At 37.3% G+C, this 10,767-nt stretch overlaps 2 protein-coding genes across 2 annotated transcripts; one reads left to right on the top strand and one right to left on the bottom strand.

The window, feature by feature from the left end:
* The first annotated feature begins 598 nt into the window (after positions 1–598).
* On the top strand, positions 599–3,710 carry LOC126610134 (ATP synthase subunit delta', mitochondrial-like). The gene is made up of 2 exons (XM_050278121.1): positions 599–982; positions 3,145–3,710. Exons 1-2 carry the CDS (start codon positions 725–727, stop codon positions 3,487–3,489), a joined length of 603 nt encoding a protein of 200 aa, XP_050134078.1. The 5' UTR covers positions 599–724; the 3' UTR covers positions 3,490–3,710.
* A 4,455-nt stretch (positions 3,711–8,165) lies between these two features.
* Positions 8,166–8,914, bottom strand: LOC126613729 (zinc finger A20 and AN1 domain-containing stress-associated protein 5-like). The gene has a single exon (XM_050281312.1). It carries the CDS (start codon positions 8,725–8,727, stop codon positions 8,317–8,319), a length of 411 nt encoding a protein of 136 aa, XP_050137269.1. The 5' UTR covers positions 8,728–8,914; the 3' UTR covers positions 8,166–8,316.
* Positions 8,915–10,767: the final 1,853 nt, after the last annotated feature.

Below are 10,767 nucleotides of genomic sequence, written 5' to 3'. Positions count from 1 at the left end.
CCCAACGACTAGGAAAGCCAAGGTAGTGAAAAGATGAGATTGGCAACAATGGTGTATCCGAGCGCAAGGAAGGAAGAGGTAAAATCTCTTCTCTACCCAAAATCAACAGCCATTTTTGGCACTCTTCCTCCATTTCAAACTAATTTGACTCGAATTTCTTCGTCCCAACTTCCTTCCCCAATCCCTTTGGTGCCACCAACATGAAAACCTACCCACCAACAAACCACAGCAAGCTTTTATACCTCGTTTGCCTAAAGAAAAATTCATAGATCCGCCACTGAATGAAATTAGACAAACAAAATGCTTGAATCTAAATAAAACTACCCAGTCAATTAAGTGTTGTCACATTAATCTATAAAAATAGCGAGCCTAATAGCGTAAATTTGTAATTATGCAGAGCATTAAAGTAATTGTTTGCATGGAAACCTGAGTTCGACCTATGTTCTACAGGGGACACCCTACCCGCTATCGGTAGGTAATAAATAACAAATGATTTGGGATAATCTAATCTTTACTAATGAGTCCAATGGGCCCAAACTACAAATATCAAAGTCCATTGACAAAGCCCACAACAGCCCTCAACAAAATTCGTACCCATTTCTCCTCCATTCCACAAGCCGAAACGGCAGTGCCATTTCCGAAACACAAACCAAAACCCTCCCCCCAACCTCCCATACTCTCTCTCCGACCCTGCGAAACCCGAGCGACCCCTCACTCCGCCACCATGTTCCGCCGAGCCACCACCCTCTTGACCCGATCCACAATTCCCCTCAGGGCCCGGCCCTTCTCCACCGACGTCGCTGAGAGTGTCCCAGCGGACTCGACTTTCACTGACGCCTGGAAGAAAGTGGTCCCGCACATAGACCCCCCCAAGACCCCATTGACCTTCATGAAGCCTCGGCCTGCTACCCCGTCGTCGATCCCCACTAAGCTAACTGTCAACTTTGTGCTCCCTTATGCGTCCGAGCTTTCGGCTAAAGAGGTCGGTTTCGGAGAGATTTGTTGTGGGGTTTCTCAAATATTTGATCTGGTGTTTAATTTGACATTTCTGTGATATGGGTTTGGTATAATTAATGTTGGTTTTACTGGGTTTGGTGTTAATTGTGGTTTTGAGATTTAATTTGTTATCTCTTCTTTGATGTGAACTCATTTGGGTATTCTGTTGTTTTTAGTAGGTCTAGGTGGGTTTGGAGCTAATTCGATATTAATGTCGATTCTCATGCTTTGATTTCGTTGGGAACTTATATGGATTTGGTTTTAAAATGTTAATTTACTAGGGCTGGAGCTAATTTCAAATTCTTGATTGATTCAAGCATTTTTTGCTATACGACTTGAAAGTGCAGTGTCATTGTACATCTGTGATAAACTGATCAATGTAGGAAACTGGTTTATGATATATTAGTGAATGTAATCTTTCCATTTAATAGGTCTACATATCTTCACAGTACTTACAAAAGATGCCGCCATATTAATATTTTTGTGCTGTTTCTTGTATGAGACTCTGTGTTTTGAGTTTCTTTGCGAATGTCTTTTAGTATTTTGTTTTGATGTCAAACTTACATCTAAATCGTGCTGATTATGCTTGTTACATAAAATGTCTTTGCTAGATTGATTTTAAGCATTTATCTGTTTCGGATTTTGAATGGATGCATTATAGCATTTTCCAATCCTCATTATCCATGTTTTCACTTTGATCCCTTTTGGTTACTTTTCTGTTGACGGTGTTGGAAGAAAAGAAAATGGAACTTTGAATCCGTAGTGTTTGATTTTCTTGACCAATGAAAGATTTAGACCTGCACTTATTACTTGGTTTTCATATTTTTTCAAACATTTCTAGTACTCATATTCCACTTCCTTATTGTATATCACACTTACTTTTGCAATATACTCCCATGTTTTCATTCGTTATTGTTGTAGGCTGAACTTCATCTCAATTTAGTTTATGTAAGGATGCTTTAAGTGTAGTACATTTTTCTTTCTTACAAGTCATAACTATTTAAAATAATTCAAATTCACATGTGAACAGATGTGGACATTTTAAGGTCCCTTCTAAAAAATTTGCGGACTTTTCAATCCGAGGAGAAACCAATACTGCTTGTAATGAAAGCTAAAGTTCTGGAAAATGTGTTTTGTTAATGCATTTGAGCTAAAGTTCTGGAAAATGTGTGTTTTGTTAATGCATTTGAGGTTCCCTTTTAAAAAATTTGCGGACTTTAGTACATGGTTGCATACCCAAAAAAATGTCAAGGTCCCGTTGATTTTAAATTGTTAGTTTTCTACCTGTGTGTTTTGTGTAATGCATTTGCTCCTGTGCATAATCTAGGTTACTTCTATTTGAAAACTGAAAGTTACGTTCCATATTATACGAATGGTGTCATATTTTCCTTTTTACTGCTCTGTGAATCTTTTCAAATAGCAAGGGTAAGTACATCATGGCATATTATACTTGTCCAATATTTTTGTTTTATTTATCCCATATGGAACTAAAGATGGCTTTGTCCCAGTAAAACCAAATGAATCTCTCTTTCTCCACAAATTAAGAAAAAGTTTTTGGTGATGCATTTTGAGATCAACATGCTCTCCCTCCTCAGTTTCATAGGGGTCTTGCATTTCTAGCGTTGGACTTGGATAATCATTGAACACCCTCTTTACTATCCTTTTCACTGCCATTTCTGACATTGATAGACTGCACTGAAACTGAAACTGAAACTTTCAGCATAACTTGCTTCTGATAGAGTAAATATATGGAACTAAACACAATGATTAGTTGCATAATTGCATGACTATTTTTAATGTTATCTGAGATTAGTTTCTTGAAGCTGAGTTCCATCTTCTGCAGAGAAAATAAAAAAAATTTATGACTCAAAGTCTCTCGCCAAAGTGGAAATTGATAGAGTTAACAGAATTTGATAATGTTAAATTCAATTTTTTCTTTTGTAAGTGAGGTCACCATGTCTGTTGCCAAACTCTATGACTGTTGAGAACAAACTTTTTAGCAGCAACATTATCTGTTGATTGTGTGCACCAGTAATCCAAAGAAGCGATGCCAAGAGTTTTGTTTTGCATTAAAATTGTTTGTATTTGGTTCGATATCCATGGATTTTGTACTATATTCCTTAGTTTCTACAATTCATATCTTAACAGGTTGACATGGTAATAATACCAGCGAGCACTGGGCATATGGGTGTTCTTCCTGGACATGTAGCAACAATTGCAGAGTTGAAACCCGGGGTCATGTCGGTACATGAAGGAACTGATGTCACAAAGTATTTTGTCAGCAGTGGTTTTGCATTCATCCACGCCAACTCTATTGCAGACATAATTGCTGTAGAGGCAGTCCCACTTGACCGTGTCGATGCAAGTCTTGTCCAGAAGGGGCTTGCAGAGTTCAACCAGAAGCTGAACTCAGCGTCAACTGACTTGGAGAAAGCCGAAGCCCAGATTGGAGTCGATGTGCATAGTGCCCTCAACTCTGCGCTCACCGGCTAGTTTTACTGGTACTTGTGTGATGTTGATCGAGTCGGTTTTTGTACCCTCTGTCGTATCTTTAAGGTGATGCAATTCGACACTGATTGGTCTCTTGGAGCCAATATTTTCTCCAAAATGTTATTTTACTTCTCTTGTACTTGTGTGTTGAATGTGGAATTGGTGAACAAATAATACCGGAATTTGATGTTCTTGTTTCATCCAAGAAAACAAAAAGAAGTCAATACTTTGTGTTATACAATTCAGCATGTAGAATATAGTTGTTATAAAATCCAAGGGATCCATCCACTTTTCAGAGAGTATGAGTCGAAGCAATAACAAGAATATTTCTAGTGGAGCATCCTTCACAATCCTTGGAGATAGTTAGAAACGTCAGCTTCGTATCACAAGTAATTTCAGAAATAATTCCAGTCTCCTGGACTCGATTGCAAAGTGGCATTCAATCCTAATTTCCCCATTATTCCTCTTTTGTCCTCTCAAAGTGTGTAGTTTGTCAATGGATTTGTAGGCAACTATGTGAAGTTTGTAAAGGGTGAAAAAGGTAACTTACTCTTTTAAAACTTTCTCAAAATACCAAGTAATGGTAATTTCACTGCAGGAGGATTATTTTTACTCTAGTAAAACTACTTGTCTACTTGTCCTAAAACTCTCTCATCTTTTGTTATGTACGTTGAATTTGTTATGTTTTATTTTGTATTTGAAAATTGCAATGGCAAGAAAGTTTTGTTGTGGGACGGCAAATTTCGGATAATATTTTAGTGGTTCACGAGTTGCTACATTCCATGAAGCAAGGAAATGATGAAGGTATTAATTTTAAGGAAAACTAATGAAAAGGGTTTGAAAACTTTGAGTTTTAACGATGAAGATAAAATAAAGGGTAAAGTGAATAGTATCAGGATTGACTTTTTAGTATAAAAATGTGATTTTTCGTTAAAGTGAACAGTACCAGAAGCTTTTCGTTAAGGTTCCCTTAATTTTATGGCGATAAAATTGGATATGGCGAAAGCCTATGACCGAGTTGAATGGCCTTTTATGAACGCTATGTTGCACAAATTGGGATTTGACGATATATTATGCCAATGGGTGATGGAGTGTGTGCAAACCGTTTCATATAGTGTGGTTATTAAAGGTGAGGCCACATGATATATCACACCATATAGAGGACTTCGTCAAGGGGACCTTTTATTGCCTTTTCTGTTCTTAATTTGTGACAAAGGTTTTTCAGCCCTAATTCAAAATGAGGAGAGGGTTGGACGCATTCGGGGGATGACAGTTAACCACCTTGCCGAGCCCCTTTCCCATGTCTTCTTTGCGGATGACTTGGTTCTCTTTTGCCAGGCTACAGAAACAAAGGCTACACATGTTAATTGTTTACTCCAACAATATGTCGAGGGGTCTAGGCAATTTATTAATCTAGAGAAGAGTTCAGCCTATTTTAGCTCTAGTTGTCCACAAGTATTGAAAGTTAGGTTATCGGAGGTTTTGGGGATTAAATATTAGGAGAGTTTTGGAAAATACTTGGGTCTCCAAGTGGAGTTTGGGGGTTCAAAAAGAAAGTGTTCGAAGATGTACGGAATAGGCTGGATGAGAGAATTAATGGATGGGCGGAACAGTTTCTGTTGGTTGATGGGAATGAGGTACTACTTAAAAGTGTGGCTGCTGCTTTACCTAATTATACAATGTCTTGTTTCCAGCTACCCATTAAATTGGCAAAGGAAATTGAACAAGTGATTGCACAATTTTGGTGGATGGACCAGAAAACAAAGAAGGGAGTTCATTGGATGGTTTGGAGTAAAGTTGCAAAAGGGAAAGCAATTGGAGGGCTTGGTTTCAACGAAATTATTTCCTTTAACTTAGCTATGCTTGCGAAGGTTGGGTGGCGCATTATATGTAATCCGGACTCTCTCTTGGCTAAAGTTCTTCGACCTAAATACTAGCCTTCATCGTCTATTTTGGATGCACCAGTGGGACGAGGTACTTCTTGGGGATGGAAATGAATTTTGTAGGGGAGAAAAATATTGAAAGGTGGAATACAATGGAGGGTTGGGGATGTTAGGAGCATTCAGATTGTGAAGAACCCCTGGTTGCTTACTCCGCGTACTTTTCTCCTTCTTTTGTGCCACGTGGAGATGCCAGAAATGGTTGACGATATTATGGCCCCAGGAGGTAAATGGAAGAAGGATATTATTGGCCGTTATTTTAATAATGAGGAAGCCCGTATTATTTTTAAGTATGCCGATTAGTTAATTTGGGTGCCCTGATCGAATTATTTGGCATTATACACGAAATGGGTTGTATTCAGTTAAATCCGGGTATATGGTTGCTCAAGAGATGAATCGAAGTGGGGAGCTTGGGCGAAAGGGTGTGGGACAATCAAGTGCGGAACACATCAAGGATCCTATTCGACATTATGGCATTTGAAGGCTCCTCCCAAGCTTCGCCATTTTATCTGGAAGGTTTGCAAAAATATTTTGTTGATGGGGAACCGCTCGAACTAGAGAAGATGGGATCACTTCCAACTAACACACATAAACACAACTAGAGACCATTTAATAAACTTTACTAAAATATTAGAATTTGGGAAAACGGATGGCGATTCAGATCCAGCACATCAAAAAACCTAAGGAAGGAGCTCGGGTTCCCCCACGCGTCGACGCATGAGCTGCCACAAGACGGCAACCCAGAAGACCACATGCCATTGCATATGGCGGTTTCCGACGAACAGAAACTACAAATTCCGACCAATTCTAAAATTCACCAAATTTTACAGGAATGTAGAGCTCATCAAAGGGAAGAACTCTCTTACCTGGGCCAAAGTCCAATTCGGCCGGGAAGTAGCCTGAAAACTCCTACATCCACTGGAAACCCTATAAACGAGTGAACCTTAATTCGGCAAATCCGCAGCTCCGCCGCCCCTACACTTGTTTGGGGTTTGTTCCTGGGCTCAAGAAGAGTTGAACCATGGTGGTGGTCAACAGTGATGCTTGTAGAAACGGTTGATCGCCACCGTGCACCCACGAAACCCATCGGTGCATTTTACCCAATTTGAGGCCAATTTCCATCGAATTTTGGGTGCAAATGGGAGAGGGAAGGTCGGGGATTTGTTTCCAAGTGATAATTCGGTGTAATTCACCTAAATTTGGCTGGAGAAAACATCAGAAACCATTGTTTCCGTCGAGTTGGGTCGCAAAAAGAGAAACGGGCCAAGGGGACTCGGGTTGTCTAACCCTTTCCCTCTCTCTTTTCCCTCCCTTCTCATCTCCTGATTGGTCCCGTCTCTCCCTCATTTCCCTCATTTCTCTTCTCTTCTTTCCATCACAACCACACACGTGGCTTCCAGATTGCTGCTCCATCAAATTTGGAGCCCTCTAGATTTATGGTCAAATGACCATTTTGCCCTCAACTTTGTTCATTTATAACTCTTTTGTTAAAACTCCAAATTACATTATGTTTGCGCCCACGCGTTCGTAACGACAAGTGCTACAAGGATAAGCTAAGGAAATGAATCTTATGTGACATGACAAGACGATCAACAAAAGTCAACATTTCTTCCTTGAAGGGAATTTTCGTAAATTTATGCAATAAAATTATAAAAACCAAGATATTTGGGGACAGGTCGTTACAGGAGGCTGTCATGGAAGGTGTTATCTAGGACATTCATCATATTAAGCAGCAATTGAGTTCAGTAGAGTTTCTTTTCACCCCTTTAGCCTGTAATGAGGCTATGCATCTGGTGGCAACTTACGTCACGCGTGTGGGGGCCTACCATATGTGGGACTGCTTTTAACCAGAGCGATTGTTTAATACTCTGGCTTCTGATGTAAACATTTCAATTTATATCTAATAATATTTCATCTTCGACAAAAAAAAAATATTTTAATGTTGTTTTTTAAGTAAGGGAATTCATGCCCCTTCCGAACCTATAAATTTTGAATTTTTATGAATTGCTAAACTCCGCTCTTGTATCCGTGCTTCATAGCTGCAACATAAGAATTTTAGTATAGGGTTTAATTTTTCTGCATTTTAGTATAGGGTTTAATATTAAAGTTGATTGTACAAAAATTTCACTTTGAATTCCGGACCTCAACATCGCTCATGGTGTTTCACTTCTTTGGATTCAAATTTCCTTTTTAGTTCCAACAAAGTGGAAGACAAATTAGAAAGAGAGAGAGATGGCTCAAAGCCTCCAAGACTGAAAATTAGTCGTTTTCGATGTATTATTATTTGTATTATTTTTCTAATAATACACATTGCATATTTTATTTTTAAATACAAAGAGAATGCATACAAATTATTGAATGCACACATAAGCATTGGACCCCGACAACCAAATAATATGTTCATATAATGCAAGCTCCTTGATAGTTGATTATTCTTTTCTAATATCCCACAAGAACGATACGTGTCTAATTTAATATCATTAACTCTCAACAAACAAAAAATATTATTAACAATAATGTTGTACCAATAAATAAAATTAACATTAAAATCATAACTCAAACGCACGGATTCGTCCCAAGAAAGACGAAATAAGAGAACAAAACTCTCAAATATGTCAAATACTTTTAGCGTCAAGTGCTTTGTATTTATATTTACCAAACTTCTTATCACAAGTAACGTAAAGGTTAACCAACATGTTCAACTATTTAGAACAAATAGAATTACTTACTTTCGACCAATGACCAAAATATCGATATTATTGGCGATATTTCGCTGATAATATCGTTTTTTTTAGAGAACGATATTTTCACACGTATCCACTTAATTATCATATATTGATATTTTCGTCGATATTATCGCGATAATATTGGAAACGATATTTTCAGCATTTTAATACATTATTTGGGAAATATATCGCGATATTATTGATAATATCGATAATATCGCGAGATGAAACCGAAATCCGGTCAACCCGACCTTTCTCCGGCATTCGGAGCACCGATTGACCACGCGGCTATTCAGCGATTCGTCCGATCTCGCGATCTCCGACGCCGTCGTCTTCCGAAAGGTCTCGGCTAGGGCCTCGAAGCTGAAGGATGAGGTAGATATCGGACTTTTCTCCGCAAAAAGCTTCAAAATCGCCGCGGACGAAAACGACGATGAGGTGGTGGCGGTGTTGAAGCACTTCTGGCACAAGTTGTTGGTGGAGGGATTATCGGTGACGCCACAGTTGTTGACGTAGTGCGTTAGAGTTTCGGGGACCTTGAACTCTGTCTCTTCCTTCTCGGCTCTCTGTGCCATTTTTTTCACTCAAATTCTGATCGATCGATCGATCTCTCTCTTCCTCCATTTTTTTTTCTTCTGTTTTTTTTTCAAAGATATAGATAGATGGAAAGAAAGAAAAATGGAGGGTGTGGTTTTTCTAGAGAGAGAAAGGAAGAAAAAGTTGTGGTTTTGAGAGAGAGAGAGAGCAGAGAGGAGAGGCTTGGACAGGCGATGGGGAAAGAGAATTGGGGAGGGGGATATTATGAAGGAGGGAAAGAAGTGGTAGCAGATTTTAAAATCATCCCTCTGACCTCACGTGCAGGGTAGGGAAGAAAGAAGTGGTGGCATATTTTTTTATTCTTCTATTTGTTATTATTTTGTTTACTCCACATAGTGAGATTATTATTTTAAAATGTAGCGTTTTCCACATACACTTTGTACCTTGCATATATTCCTGTTAATTTTTTCATAGATCTTGTTTAATTTCATTTGATCCCGATCAATTGAAAATTGAGAGTAGTGTGTAAAAAATAAGTGTGTCGATAACACAACCTTATTCTAATTCGAATACAACTCTTCTTCATTAGGGCAATACACCACTTGAAACTTTCTATTTTGAATATTTTCATATTGTCCTCGAGACGTTCATTCTCATCCTGCAATCTTGTACAATGATGTGTATCATTGATTTTTTGTGTGATCTTTTAAAGTTTAAAAGAAAAAGAAGAAATAAAGGGAAAAAAGGGAGGAAAAAAAACACAAAGGGGATTTTGAACCCCTCCCATTTTACTCCTCCAACACCTTAACCACGATATATCACTTATGTTTTAGTGATAATATGCTAAAATATTTATATTTATTAATTTATATAAGTGGCATGTTAACAATTACATGCAAAACTATTTTGGGGATTTATCATTTGATGAATACTCTTCACAATAAACTTACGCTACACATAGATATGATGAAGATAGTGAAAAAGTTGAACCTCATATGAACTTTATGTGGTACTAAATCACTCATGTATCTTACCATGTAATGTATAAAGTGTAAAATATTGTAGTAAATCATTATATATAAATGATTATGGTGTGTTTAATCTTTTTTTCATTAATTACTGCATATTTTATACACTCACAGTGTTTGCCAGCTCGCTGTATAATCAACTTAAATCAGTTAAATCCATCATGTAATGCATTTCCTTCTAATTTTTTTTTGATAAACTAATAGATAATTGACTAAATAAACATTCTCCAAAGTTTCAATAAAAATTTCCAAGTTTTTCTTACAATTTCCATGGTTTTTATTCAATTTTTATCGATATCGATAATATTCCGATATTTCCGTATTTTTGGACTACCGATATTTCCGATATCATCGATATTTTATACCTTGCTTTCGACCAAGCGCAAACTAAGTGAATGGTATAGTATATTAGAAAACTATTAAATAAATTATGTCGTGCTATAAAATATCACATCTTCAAAAGAGATGTCAAAATGTTCAAATAACCACTAACGGTAAAAATAAAAAATAAAAAAAAAGAATAAATTGTAGCAATGGTTTCTCAACTTTAATCAAATTGGAGCAATGATCCCTCAACTAAAAATCCATTACCATTGGTCCCTCAACTTATCAAAATGTGTAGCTATAGTCATTTTCATCAATTTCGTCAAAATTTTATCAAAATAAGTTATGTTGGAATAACCATTTATATAATTAGGATCCCTCAACTCATCAAAGTGTGTAATTATGGTCATTTTCTTCAAATCCGTCAAAAAATTTGTCAAAATGAGTTATGGTGGAATGACCATTGCTACAATTGGGTTAAAGTTAAAGGGCCATTTCTCTAGTTAAATTAAAGTTGAGGGATCAATGGTAATGCATTTTTAGTTGAGGGACTATAGCTGCACATTTTGATGAGTTAAGGGACCAATAATAATAAATTTATAGTTGAGGGACCATTGCTCCAATTGAGTTAAAGTTAAGAGACGATAACTACAATTTACTCTAAAAAAAACAGCAACAATGCTTTCAACCGAAAAGTCAAATCAGGTAGAACATGGCATCGATTGG

This window comes from Malus sylvestris, chromosome 2 (assembly GCF_916048215.2).
Source record: "Malus sylvestris chromosome 2, drMalSylv7.2, whole genome shotgun sequence".
NCBI lineage: Eukaryota > Viridiplantae > Streptophyta > Magnoliopsida > Rosales > Rosaceae > Malus > Malus sylvestris.
This window is presented reverse-complemented; position numbering and strand designations above follow the sequence as displayed.

Coding starts and splice junctions, on each gene's coding strand:
- LOC126613729 (XM_050281312.1), bottom strand. CDS start 8,727: ATGGCACAGAGAGCCGAGAAGGAAGAGACAGAGTTCAAGGTCCCCGAA.
- LOC126610134 (XM_050278121.1), top strand. CDS start 725: ATGTTCCGCCGAGCCACCACCCTCTTGACCCGATCCACAATTCCCCTC. Junction 983..3,144: donor CCGAGCTTTCGGCTAAAGAG/GTCGGTTTCGGA, acceptor ATATCTTAACAG/GTTGACATGGTAATAATACC.